At 48.0% G+C, this 14,290-nt stretch overlaps 1 protein-coding gene and 1 long non-coding RNA gene across 3 annotated transcripts in view; one reads left to right on the forward strand and one right to left on the reverse strand.

The window, feature by feature from the left end:
- The window catches only part of UBE2V2 (ubiquitin conjugating enzyme E2 V2), a 72,266-nt gene extending 67,450 nt beyond the window's left edge, over positions 1-4,816 (reverse strand). Inside the window, exon 1 of one of the 2 annotated variants that reach the window (XM_055286475.2) lies at positions 4,689-4,816. In XM_055286475.2, the coding sequence (XP_055142450.2) occupies positions 4,689-4,782 (94 nt within the window). In that variant the 5' untranslated portion in view covers positions 4,783-4,816. The remainder of the gene's footprint in view (positions 1-4,688) is intronic. The other variant, XM_063643320.1, reaches the window with a different exon arrangement.
- Positions 3,364-14,111, forward strand: LOC129486490 (uncharacterized). Its single transcript, XR_008659005.2, has 3 exons — positions 3,364-3,685; positions 5,525-5,620; positions 13,489-14,111. It is a non-coding gene; the product is annotated as an uncharacterized lncRNA (long non-coding RNA).
- The last annotated feature ends 179 nt before the right edge of the window (positions 14,112-14,290 follow it).

Genomic DNA, 14,290 nt, shown 5'->3' on the forward strand with positions numbered 1-14,290 from the left:
GTTTGAATGTGTCCCCCAAAGATCAAGTGTGGGAAACTTAATCCCCAATGCAACAATGTTAAGAGTTATGACCTTTAATTAATTATTAGATCATAAGCCTTTGCTTCTTTTTGGAATGTCTTTTTGGATCTGTTGCCCGTTTTTTTTTCTGAGTCGGAGTTTCGCTCTTGTTGCCCAGGCTGGCATGCAATGGTGCAATCTCAGCTCACTGCAACCTCCACCTCCTGGATTCAAGCGATTCTCCTGCCTTAGCCTTCCAAGCAGCTGGGATTACAGGCATGCGCCACCACGTCCGGCTCATTTTGTATTTTTAGTAGAGATGAGGTTTCACTATGTTGGTCAGGCTGGTCTCAAACCCCTGACCTCAAGTGATCCACCTGCCTTGGCCTCCCACAGTGGTGGGATTACAGGCAGAAGCCACTGTGCTGAGCCTGTTGCCCATTTTTAAATCAGGTTATTTGCCTTCTTGCTTTTGAGTTGTTTGAGTTCCTTATATATTTTTGATATTAAGCTCTTTTCAGATGTATGGTTTGCAAATATTGTCTCCCATTCTGTGGGTTGTTTCTTCTGGAGGACCAATTTTTCACTTGGCTTCAAAGCTACCACACTTTCACAGTGGTTTTTTGTTTTGTTTTGTTTTGTTTTTGAGACAGGGTCTTACTCTGTTGCCCAGCCTGGAGTACAGTGGCACCATCACAGCTCACTGCAGCCCTAACCTCCCAGGCTCAAGTGATCCTTCACTTCAGCCTCCTGAGTAGCTGTGACTACAGACACATGCCACAATGCCTGGTTAATTTGTTGTATTTTTTGTAGAGATGGGTTTCACCATGTTGCCCAGGCTGATCTCAAACTCTTGAGTTCAAGTGATCCGCCCGCCTCAGTCTCCCAAAGTGCTAGGATTACAGGCATGTCCTAGTGTTTTAAAGGTAGTAGGTTTGGTCAGGAGGCAGGAGCAAGAGGAAAATGTGGGTAACAGCCTTAATTGTATTTTCCATGGGAAGGAACAGGAAAGGGATGATAAGCAGGCTTAGCATTGGCTGCTAAGCAAATGCTAAGCAGGCTCTGAGGCATAAGGGCTGTCCTTAATTGTCGGTTACTTTGTCCTTGAATAATTAAGGTGAGAAAATAGTGTCCAAAGTGTGAGAGCTCAATAAAGAAGGTGGTGAGGGAGCGCACTCTGTTGGTTTGTACTTGAAAGGCGCAATCTACAAAGTGCGGTTTACTATCTGTAGGAATTAGCTAACACTGAGAGGGGCCATCCTTCAAGGGTCCACAAGGCCCCAAGTCATCATTGCATCAAAATACAGAGAAACACCTGGTCCTTCTGCTACTTCACTTGCCTTTTATTGAGTCTTCCTCTTCTACATGAATTTATAGTATTGAGGACTAGTTCTTTTTTTTTTTTTTGAGGCAAAGTCTCCCTCTGTTGCCCAGGCTGGAGTGCAGTGACGTGATCCCCACTCACTGCAAGCTCTGCCTCCCGGGTTCATGCTATTCTCCTGCCTCAGCCTCCCAAGTAGCTGGGACTACAGGTGCCCGCCACCATACCCAGCTAATTTTTTTGTATTTTTAGTAGAGACAGGGTTTCACCATGTTAGCCAGGATGGTCTCGATCTCCTGACCTCGTGATCTGCCCACCTCAGCCTCCCAAAGTGCTGGGATTACAGGCATGAGCCACTGCGCCAGGCCATTGAGGACTAGTTCTTAGTGGCCTTATCAGAGCCCCAGCAGCAGAGAGTGGCTGGCTTGCAGGTGGTAAAAGAATTTACCAACAACAGTATAGGTTTGAAAAGGAAAGTTATACTAGATAACACATTGCAGCAGACTGCAACAGGGCGCTTCAGCAAGAGAGGACAGAGCTGCACAGTGGATTTTACTTAGGAGTATTTACGGACCTTAAAGTGGGAGGCTAAGGATAATTTGGACCATCTTAGCCACACATGTCATGATAAGTGATTACATCTGTAGACAGTTTGGTGCCATGATGTCAGCAAGGATTGCACAATGAGTTTCAACATGCATACATTCCAGAGACGTATAGAAATTCTAGTTAAGGGAGGAGACCACCCTTCGTATTGTCTTATGCCCAATTTCTGCCTCCAAAGAAAGAAGACGTAAAAACTAAAAGGAGAAATGAAATCCACAAGCAAACAGCCCAGCGCCATGCCCTGGGCCTGGTAGTTAAAGATCAACCCCTGACCTAACCAGTTATGTTATCTATAGATTCCAAACATTGTATGGAAAAGCATTGTGAAAATCCCTGTCCTGTTCTGTTCCATTCTGATTACTGGTGCATGCAAGCGCCCTGCTTGCTCAATTGATCACAACCCTCTCACGTGGACCCCCTTAGAGTTGTAAGCCCTTAAAAGGGACAGAAATTGCTCACTCAGGTATCTTGGTTTTTGAGACATGAATCTGCCAATGCTCCTGACCGTATAAAGCTCCTTCCTTCTTTAACCCAGTGTCTGAGGAGTTTTGTTTGTGGCTTGTCCTGCTACATAGTTACTTATAAGTTTTTTGTAAAGAAGCTTGGTACTAGATGCTGGCTTTAGATAATAGGGAAGTCTGGGCTGGGCGCAGTGCTTCATGCCTGTAATCACAGCACTTTGGGAGGCCAAGGCAGGCAGATCACGAGGTCAGGAGATCAAGACCATCCTGGCTAACATGGTGAAACCCCATCTCTGCTAAAAATACAAAAAAAAAAAATTAGCTGGGTATGGTGGAACACGCCTGTAATCCCAGCTACTCGGGAGGCTGAGGCAGGAGAATCACTTGAACCCGGGAGGCAGAGGTTGCAGTGAGCCAATATTGTGCCACTGCACTCCAGCCTGGCAACAGAGCAAGTCTCCATCTCAAAAAGAAAAAAGGGAAGTCTAATTACTTATGAATTCCTCAGATAAGGAGTGTTGCCTCTGGATGGTCTGCTTGATAGCCACCAGGTGATCTTTGCTCTCCTCAGTTCTCAGTCCTTGGATATTGTTAGGGACAAATTGCCCCAAGAAAGCTTCTTTGGTGCTGCCCACCCCTCCCCCTAATGCTGTGCAACTCTTCTCTGTGCCACCCACCCTTCCCTAAGTCTCTTTACATTTTTCTAAGCCCTTATCAAGGGCCGTGGTGAAGCCAGCCGACTTTCACTTATCAGAACTTGCTGCGATAAGCAAACCCCAATTACAAACCATTCAGACCACACAGGGGAAGGTTGTGGGAAGCATAAACAAACTTTACCTACACCCTCCTGTAATAAACGTCACAAGGTGATATGTGGCAAAATTAACCAGCAAACAACCCCAGGATGCCGCCATACCAAAGAACTCCCTCAAGCTCCGCTCCCCAGTATAAACCCCTCATTCTGTAAGCTTGGTGCTGCTTCCCTTGACTGTTAAGGGGGCAGCCGGCAGGTTAATAAAAACTTGCTCACCTGACTTTGGTTCTATTTTTCCTTTCTCTTGGCTGACCTTACATTCTGGTGCCAAAACCCAGGAAGGGGATAGACTCTGGCCGGCTCTCGCTCTCTGTCTCTCTCTCTCTCTCTCACTCTCTCTCCCTCTCTCCCTCTCTCCCTCCCTCCCCTATCACCTATCTCTTGGCCAATCTCTCCCCTCCCCTGAACCTGCCGAAGACCCAGAGAATCTCCTAGACTCTCCCTTTGCTGACGACTTCATCCACCATCAAAGCCTCCGCCAGGGTGAGTAAAAAGAGACTGTTGCTGTTCCCTGAAACCCTTGACCGCCTGTCTCTCAGTTTCCAAAAGACCCAGCGCTGGGTCAAGGACTTCCTCTGGCCTCCAGGCCTCTGGTTCCTCTGTTTCAGGGACGCCTGACACGGCGGTTACCTTCTCTATTCCAGACAAGTTCCGCGGGAAAGGGGACACCCTCTTCCACGTCCTTGTCACAGGCAGTCTCTTCTTCCTCTACGCGCCCCCCTACTTCCCCCATACTTCATTTCAGCTTTTCAGTCTGCTCCTTCTAAAACTACCTGCTTTGGGTGCCTCCTATGCAATCTCAATACTCTTGGCCTCCGTTCAGAAATCCGCCCTAAAAAGGCTTATCTTTTACTGTAATACCGCGTGGCCTCAATACAAATTAGACCATGACTCCCAATGGTCCGAAAATGGCACTTTCGATTCCGACGTGCTCAGAGACTTAGACAACTTTTGCCACCGCAATGGGAAGTGGTCTGAGATTCCTTATGTTCTGGCTTTCTTTACTCTCTGTAGTCATCCTTCCCTCTGCCAGTCTTGCTCTACTTTTCAAATTATCCTCGCCCGCTCCAAATTCCACTCGCCTCCTGCTCCCCTCACCTCAATAGCCCCAGCCGATGACTTCGCCTCCTTTGATCCCGCTGATTTTTCCCCTCCTCGACAACATCCTAATCCTCCACCAGAACAGCATGACCCCCCACCGTATGCCTCCACTCCGGCTCTACCTCCCTCTCTCCAACCATCCCGCCTCCGACTCTGAGTCCTCCCCGTCTCCACCCTTTACTCGTCCTCGAGCCCAACGTGCCCAGCAGCCCGCTCCCTTGCTTCCTCTCCGGGAAGTGGCAGGGGCCGAAGGGATCGTCCGTGTCCACGTCCCCTTTTCCCTCTCCGATTTCTCCCAAACTGAGGAACGTCTGGGGTCCTTGTCCTCCGATCCCGACACTTATATCAAAGAATTTAAATATCTCACCCAGTCTTATGAACTTACTTGGCATGATCTCTATATTATTCTGTCTTCTATCCTCCTTCCGGAAAAGGAAAGAATGTGACTTGCAGCCCAGGTCCATGCGGATGACTTCCATTGGCAAGATTTTACTAGGCCAGTAGGGGCCGCTGCAGTCCCCCTGGGAAGAGCCTACCTGGGAATATTAACCCACAGACCCCAGCCGGGCCTCCCGTAATCATACGATTACTTGCCTCATTGCAGGCCTTAACAAAACTGCCCATAAGGCTGTACATTTCGAAAAACTCAAAAGAAACCTCCCAAAAGGCCAATGAAAACCCTGCCCAGTTCCTTTGTCGCCTTACAGAGGCTCTCCAAAAATATACCCATGTCAATCCTGCCTCCCAGGAAGGAACTATTGTTCTTAACACTCATTTTATTTCCCAATCTGCCCCCGACATCCGGCGCATATTTAAAAAGGCTGAAGATGGCCCTCAAACCCCACAACAAGACCTCCTTAACCTGGCTTTCAAAGTCTTTAATAGCAGGGATGAGCAAAATAAATTAGATAAAGCCCAAAGAGATCGTGCTAAATACCAACTTCCAGCAGCGGCTATCCATCAGCCCAGCCATATTACCCAAGGGCACAAAGATCTGATAGCAGCAACCTTCCTGGGCCTTGTTTTAAGTGTGGCAAAGAAGGCCACTAGGCATGGGCGTGTCCTAACCCTTGAGTGCCAAAGAGCCCTTGCCCAGTCTGCCAGCAGACAGGCCACTGGAAGTCCCTCTGTCCTCTCAGCAAACGGACAGACAAGGCTGCTCCTCAGAGCCACCACCCCTTCAACAAGACAAAAAGTGAAGAATTGCTTGCACTCCCACAGCTCCTCGGCTTAGCCACTGAAGACTGACGAGGCCCAGGGCCCCTGGCCCCCACTGCCATCACTGCATGGAGCCCAGTGTAACTCTACTGGTAGCAGGTAAGCCGATCTCTTTTTCAATCGATAGCGGGGCCAACTACTGGGCTTTGCTTGAATTTTCAGCACCCACTCATCCCTCCTAGGTCTCAGTTGTGGGGCTTGACGGACTCATCTCACGTCAGTCCACGTGCCACCAGACCCCTTACTTGCTCTCGGTTTGATACTGTTTTCTCACACTCTTTCCTTATCATGCCTCGTTGCCCTATCCCCCATCCTAGGCCAAGACCTTTTAGCCAAATTCAAAGATTCTATCACCTTTTACTGCCTTCCTCAACCAGAGTCCCTCCTACCCCTTTGCGCTATTTCTGGCCCCTGAGCCCCCTTCCCAGTACCCACTTCCCACCTCTCTTGTAAATCCAATAGTATGGGACACCACCACCCCTTCCTTAGCTGCTCACCGTGACCCCATCAAAATCCAGTTAAAAGACCCCTCTAAATTTCTCAATGTCCCCCAATACCCCCTCTCCCTAACCCACCAAAAAGGCTCACAGCCAGTCACAAGCTCTGCTCACGCGGTCTTCTTAGGCCAACACATTTTCCATATAACACCCCCATCCTGTTGGTTAAAATATCAGATGGCTCAGCCGGGCGCGGTGGCTCACGCTTGTAATCCCAGCACTTTGGGAGGCCGAGGCGGGCAGATCACGAGGTCAGGAGATCGAGACCACAGTGAAACCCTGTCTCTACTAAAAATACAAAAAAATTAGCCGGGCATGGTGGCGGGCGCCTGTAGTCCCAGCTACTCGGAGAGGCTGAGGCAGGAGGATGGCGTGAACCTGGGAGGCGGAGCTTGCAGTGAGCCGAGATTGCGCCACTGCACTCCAGCCTGGGTGACAGAGCGAGACTCCGTCCAAAAAAAAAAAATAAAATAAATATCAGATGGCTCATACCGACTCATCTAAGACCTCCAAGCCATCAATCAGGCCATCCTTCCTATTCATCCCATAGTCCCTAACCCCTATACACTTCTCTCTCTCATTCCCTCCAACACCACTCACTACACTGCTATTGACCTGAAAGATACCTTTTTAACTATTCCCCTTCACCCTGACTCCCAAAACCTCTTTGCGTTCACCTGGAGTGACCCTGACACCCTCCACTCACAACAACTCACCTGGACTGTCCTCCCTCAAGGCTTCAGAGATATCCCTCATTTCTTTAGACAAGTTTTAGCTTGAAATCTCACCTCCTTAAACCTTTCCCCCAGCTGTCTTCTTCAATACGTGGACAAACTTCTCCTTTGCAGCCCCTCTCTAGAAGACTCTCAGACCCACACAGTCTCTCTCTTAAACTTTCTTGCCACCAAAAGGTATAGAGTCTCCCCCTCCAAAGCTCAACTTTCCAGCTCCATAGGAACTTACCTAAGAGTTCAACTTTCCCCTGGGGACCAGGCTATGACCCCGCCCAAGAGGCACTAATAGATAATCTGCCCCCCTCCCCCACCAAAAGGAAAGTCCTTTCCTTCCTAGGACTAGCAAGTTTTTTTAGAATATGGATTCCCAACTTTGCCCTCCTAGCTCACCCCCTCTATGAAGCAGCCAAAGGCCCCCTCAATGAGCCCCTAAATCCCTCACATAACATACTCCCCAGCTTCCGCAAACTTCAAACCGCTCTTGTCACTGCACCAGCTCTGTCCTTACCTGATCTCTTCCAACCTTTCACTCTCTATACTGCTGAAAGCTGAGGAATAGCCCTTGGTGTCTTAGGGCAACAGAAAGGAGACCCTCCTTCCTTGGCCCCTGTAGCCTACCTCTCTAAACAATTAGACAACACAGTCAGAGGATGGCCAACCTGTCTTAGAGCGCTAGCAGCATCAGCTGCTTTAGCTCTAGAAAGCAGGAAACTAACATGTAGTCAAAATACCACCATCTACAGTCCTCATAATCTACAGCATCTCCTCTCCTCCCAAGCATTAGGCTCCCTTCCTCCTTCCCAGATTCAATTACTTCATGCCCTCTTTTGTTACGGGAAGTCAGGGACCCTGAATGGAGGGACCGGCTGGAGCTGAGGCAGAAGAACATAAATTGTGAAGATTTCGTGGACATTTATCAGTTCCCCAAATTAATACTTTTATAATTTCTTATGCCTGTCTTTACTGCAGTCTCTGAACATAAATTGTGAAGATTTCTTGGACATGTATCAGTTCCCAAAATTAATACTTTTATAATTTCTTATGCCTATCTTTACTGCAGTCTCTAAACATAAATTGTGAAGATTTCATGGACATTTATCACTTCCCCAATCAATACTCTTATAATTTCTTATGCCTGTCTTTACTTTAATCTCTTATTCCTGTTATCTTCCTAAGCTGAGAGTGTATGTCACCTCAGGACCACTATTGTACAAATTGATTGTAAAATATGTGTGTTTGAACAATATGAAATCAGTGCACCCTGAAAAATGACAGAATAACAGCGATTTTCAGGGAACAAGGAAAGATAACCATAAGGTCTGACTGCCTGTGGGGTCAGGCAGAACAGAGCCATATTTTTCTTCTTGCAGAGAGCCTCTAGACGGACATGTGAGTAGGAGAAATATTGCTGAATTCTTTTCCCAGCAAGAAATATTAATAATTGAGATCCTGGGGAAGGAATGCATTCTCGGGGGTAGGTCTATAGATGGCTGCTCTGGGAGTGTCTGTCTTATGTGGTTGAGATAAGGACTGAAATACACCCTGGTCTCCTGCAGTACCCTCAGGCTTACTAGGATTGGGAAATTCCAGCCTGGTAAATTCTAGTCAGACTGGTTGTCTGTTCTCGAACCCTGTTTCCTGTTAAGATGTTTATCAAGACAATGTGTGCACAGCAGGACATAGGCCCTCATCAGTAATTCTAATTTTGCCTTGCCTTGTGACCTTTACTGCCCTTTGAAGCATGTGATCTTTGTGACTTACTCCCTGTTCATACACCCCCTCCCCTTTTAAAATCCCTAATAAAAACTTGCTGGTTTTGTGGCTTGGAGTTGCCATCACTGTGTCCTACCAATATGTGATGATACCCCCAGAGGCCCACTGTAAAATTTCTCTCTTTGTACTCTTTCACTTTATTTCTCAGACTGGCTGACACTTAGGGAAAATAGAAAGAACCTACATTGAAATATTGGGGGCTGGTTCCCCCGATACTCTTTATCAAAAATCCCAAATTCAGTCTTGCCAAAAATGCTCACCTCACCCAGCATCCTTACTCCCTGTATCTTCTTCCCCTCCTACTCATTCTTGCACTGACATCTTAGATCACCTGCAGCCATACTTTCCCAACATTTCCTCCGAGCCTCTCACCAACCCCGATGACCAGCTATTTATAGATGGCTCCTCTTCCTGGCCCACTGGCTCCCCCAAAATTGCTGGGTATGCAGTTGTTTCCCTTGACCAAGTAACTGAAGCTAAGCGCCTACCTCCATGGAACTCCTCTGAAAAAGCTGAACTCATAGCTCTCACCAGAGCCCTAACCGTTTCCAAAGGCAGACGAGTCAACATTTACACAGACTCCAAATACGCATATCACATTCTTCATTCCCACGCCACCATCTGGCAAGAGAGGGGATTCCTCACTGCCAAAGGGACCCCTATCACTAACAGCCCCCTTATTTACCAACTCCTTCAGGCCACACATCTCCCAACTGAGGCAGGAGTTGTACACTGTCAGGGACATCAAATGGGAACAGATAAAATCTCAAGAGGGAACAGAAAGGCTGATGAGGCAGCAAAAGAAGCCTCCCTTTCTTCCGCTCCTGCCTCCCTCCTCCTCATTACCCCTGCAATCCAACCTCACTACTCCCCTACTGAGAAGGCCTTATTACTGCAACAAGGAACCTTCCTCCAGGGGGACTGCATAGTTAAGGACCAGAAGCTAGTCCTTCCCCAGGGACAAACCGACAAAATCCTGACATCCCTCCACCAATCCTTCCATATTGGTGCATGTCCCCTGTATCTCTTCCTCCACCCATATTTCTTCTTCCCTCACCTATTCACCTCACTAAAAAACATAACTTCAAATTGTTGTGTATGCTCTGTCACCTTCTCTCAAAGAGCCCTCCATTCCCCATCTATTCCTGCACACCAGCTAAGAGGAACACTCCCAGGGGAACACTGGCAAATAGACTTCACCCACATGCCTCCTGTCAAAAACACAAGATTCCTTCTCACTCTTGTAGACACCTTCTCTGGGTGGGTGGAGGCATTTCCTACCTCTTCAGAGAAAGCTGCAGTAGTCTCCCAGATCCTTATCACAGAAATCATCCCTAGGTTTGGTCTCCCTTGCTCCATTCAATCAGACAATGGCCCTGCCTTCATTTCCCAAATCACCCAACAGGTCTCCCAGCCCCTTGGCGTCCACTGGTGCCTCCATATCCCATATTGACTCCAATCATTAAGAAAAGTTGAAAGGGCAAACGGAATCCTTAAAACTCAGTTGAGGCTGGGCCCAGTGGCTCACGCCTGTAATCCCAGCACTTTGGGAGGCTGAGGCGGGTGGATCACGAAGTCAGGAGATCGAGACCACTGTGAAACCCTGTCTCTACTAAAAATATAAAAAATTAGCTGGGCGCAGTGACGGGCACCTGTAGTCCCAGCTACTCGGGAGGCTGAGGCAGGAGAATGGCGTGAACCCGGGAGGCGGAGCTTGCAGTGAGCCGAGATCGCGCCATTGCACTCCAGCCAGGGCGACAGCAAGACTCCATCTCAAAAAAAAAAAAAAAAAAACTCAGTTGACCAAACTCACTCTAGAAGTCCAGAGGCCCTGGACTTCCCTCCTACCCATAGCTCTAGCCTGCATCAGAGCCAGCCCAAAGGCACCCTCCTTCCTCAGCCCATTTGAATTAATGTATGGATGCCCTTTCCTCTTACAAAACAGGCCTCCTTCTGATTTTCAATTAGGAGAATACCTCCCAACACTCTCCCTCATCTGCCATCTCCTCCGCAAACAGGCAGACCAGGCCCTCCTAAAACTGCATAAAGTCCCCACTGACCAGACCCTCCTACCAGGAGAACTTGTTTTCCTAAAAGCCCTTAACCCAACCAGCCTTTAACCAAAAGGGGAAGGCCCTTTCCAGGTCATCCTTACAACCCCTACTGCAGCCAAACTCTCAGGACATACCTCCTGGTATCACCTTTCCAGGTTAAAGAGAGCTCCCACCTCTGATCTACCGACCTGCACTTCACCAACTTCTAATCGGTATTCTAGCACATTCCTCAGGCCAAACTGAGTCTGCCTCACATCCATCCCAGAAGAAACTTCATATCAGTAAATCCATCCATCGCAAACAGGTTTAAACTACTATTACAACTAGCCTCCTTTAATGGAAACACTCTATTATACCTTAATTGCAGGCATTATAGTACTTACCCTGTATAGTGTAATTCCTTTCGATTGGAATACCAGCCAAAAACTCTCCCTCACTTTAGCCTTCTGCCTAATCGTTATGCTTATAGCAGGAATCACAATCATTAACAAACAAACATTCCCACATCCTCCCTAGATGCCCTGCTTTTTTCTATCCTGCTGCTTCACTCTCTTCCTCACTCCCTCTCACAAGATATTTCCTGGTTCTGCCCATGGAACAACATCCTGGAAGCCTTTTTTGAGTGGATAACCGACCTTTTCCTTTTTTTTTTTTTTTTTTTTTTTTGAGACGGAGTCTCGCTCTGTCGCCTAGGCTGGAGTGCAGTGGCGCAATCTCGGCTCACTGCAAGCTCCGCCTCCCGGGTTCACGCCATTCTCCTGCCTCAGCCTCTCCGAGTAGCTGGGACTACAGGCGCCCGCCACCACGCCCGGCTAATTTTTTTGTATTTTTAGTAGAGACGGGGTTTCACCGTGGTCTCAATCTCCTGACCTCATGATCCGCCCGCCTCGGCCTCCCAAAGTGCTGGGATTAAAAGCATGAGCCACTGCGCCCGGCCGATAACCGACCTTTTCTTCCAAGGCTCTCTATGGCTTCACTCTGGTGAAACCGAACTATTTACTTTTCTGCTCACTCTCTGCCTTTCTAACCCATCTCAGAATCAATACCCCAGCCCTTCTTTCAGCCCAACCAATACCTATAACCCCTGAACACCTATACAGAACACTTAATCTCACACACTTCTTACTAAAAAACTCCAATTCCTCCCTGGCAAGAGACTGCTGGCTCTGTGTATCCCTCCTCTCCACAACATACAATGCAATCCCTGCCTCAGCCTATAACTGGACTTCCACCCAAGTAACCTACCATCCAGAAATCCTCATTAACAGCCGCCTCGAACTCAACATGCTGGCATTAACAGAAATCTCCCCCCAGTTAGCTAGCGAGTTCTAGCTGTTACAACCTTACATCCCTACTTACCCAACGTATCCCCCTACTGCAGCCATGATAAACCCATATTAGGAGCCATAACAACCCACACAATCTTATCCTATCCAGCACCACTGTGCGTCCAACGACTTCTACCCTCTGGCATTCCCCTCGGCAACCTGAATTCCAAACTGTGCAACTATACCCTACAACTCAAACCTTCCACTGAACATACTACTCTCAAAGCCACCAACAATAAAGACAGGCTTCGTTTCTCTAGCCTCCCCCCGCCCCCCCGCCCTTGACACCTCCCACCTCCTTAATAAAAATTCAGAGTACTGTAACGGCCGACACTTCCCCTGTTTATCCCTCTTCCCTTGGCTGCCCTCTCCATGCACCATCCCTGCGACTGCCTGCTTATCCCAACATTCAACAACACTCCCACATAGGCCGGGCGCGGTGGCTCACGCTTGTAATCCCAGCACTTTGGGAGGCCGAGGCGGGCGGATCACGAGGTCAGGAGATCGAGACCACGGTGAAACCCCGTCTCTACTAAAAAATACAAAAAATTAGCCGGGCGCGGTGGCGGGCGCCTGTAGTCCCAGCTACTCGGAGGCTGAGGCAGGAGAATGGCGTGAACCCGGGAGGCGGAGCTTGCAGTGAGCCGAGATTGCGCCACTGCACTCCAGCCCGGGCGACAGAGCGAGACTCTGTCTCAAAAAAAAAAAAAAAAAAAAAAAAAAAACACTCCCACATGGATCTTAGTGGACACAAAATACTTCCTCTTACACTAGGAAAAAAGAACCCAAAAGCCTCCCGGCCTAAATCAAACACCCCTTTACAACCACTTATAGCAGCAGCCCTAGCCAGGACCCTAGGAGTATGGATGCACGAGAATAACAAAATAATACATCTTTTTAGCACACACAAGCAGTTCTGTCTACCAAGCTAAGGTATACTTTTCCTAGGTGGTACTTCAACTTATATTTGCCTCCCTTCTAACTGGACGGGCACCTGCACCCTGGTTTTCCTCAGTCCAAAAATCAATGTTGCCCCAGGAAACCAACCCCTACCAATACCCCATCCGACACCCCTACCAATACCCCATCCGACACCGCCGTGCTATACAATTCATACCTCTATTAGTAGCCCTCGGAATAATTACAGGAGTTGGAAGTGGGATTACGGGATTAACCACCTTCATTTCCTATTACCAATCCCTCTCCAAAGATCTCACAGATAGCTTGGAAGAGATAGCCAAATCCATTACAACTCTCCAATCACAAATAGATTCTTCAGAGGTGGTGGTTCTTCAAAACCGCAGAGGCTTACACCTACTCACAGCCGAAAAAGGAGGACTCTGCCTTTTTCTAGATGAACAGTGTTGCTTTTATTTTAACCAATCTGGCTTAGTACCAGATGCTGTAAAAATACTAAAGGACCGAGCACAAAAAATTAAAGAAAACATCCTGCGATGGCCAGCGTGGCCCTCCCAGTCCTTTAGTAGCTGGTTTCCATGGCTAATGCCCCTCCTAGGCCTGGCCATAACTATTCATCTTTTCCTAGCATTCAGCCCTTGTCTCCTATGCCTTCTCACCCAGTTTTTACAGGACCCTATCAGCACCTTCACCCATGGGACAATACAAGATATGATGCTGCTCCAGGAATACCAACGGCTCCAAGAACGGCACTCCCTACCGTCCAGCCTTCCCCCACAACTGTCGCCCTTTCCCAGTAAGAAGCAGCCAGATGACAACGGTGCCCCTCTTCTATTACCTATTAAAAGGCTGGAATGTTAGGGAGAAACTGCCCCAAGAAAGCTTCTTTGTGCTGCCCACCCCTCCCCCAATGCTCTGCAATTCTTCTCCATGCCGCCCACCCTTCCCCAAGCCTCTTTACATTTCTAAGCCCTTATATAGTCGCTGTGGTGAAGCCAACAGACTTCACTTATCAGACCTTGCTGCGATAAGTAAACCCCAATTACAAACCAACCAGACCGCACAGGGGGAGGTTGTGGGAAGCATAAACAAACTTTACTACACACACCTGTAATAAATGTCATAAGGTGATATGTGGCAAAATTAACCAGCAAACAACCCTGGGATGTGGCCATACCAAAAAACTCCCTCAAACTCCCCTCCCCAATATAAACCCCTCATTCTGTAAGCTTGGTGCTGCTTCCCTTGACTATTAAGGGGGCAGCCGACAGGTTAATAAAAACTTGCTCACCTGACTTTGGGTCTATTTTTCCTTTCTCTCGGCCGATCTTACAGATATCTTTTTATCTTTCTCTACATTCACTTGGTGATCACACAATTACGCTCATCACTTTAAGTGGCATCCATTCTTTTTTTTTTTTTTTATTGTTTGTTTGGTTTGAGATGGAGTTTCGCTCTTGTCGCC

The sequence above is a fragment of the Symphalangus syndactylus genome, chromosome 7, assembly GCF_028878055.3.
Source record: "Symphalangus syndactylus isolate Jambi chromosome 7, NHGRI_mSymSyn1-v2.1_pri, whole genome shotgun sequence".
NCBI lineage: Eukaryota > Metazoa > Chordata > Mammalia > Primates > Hylobatidae > Symphalangus > Symphalangus syndactylus.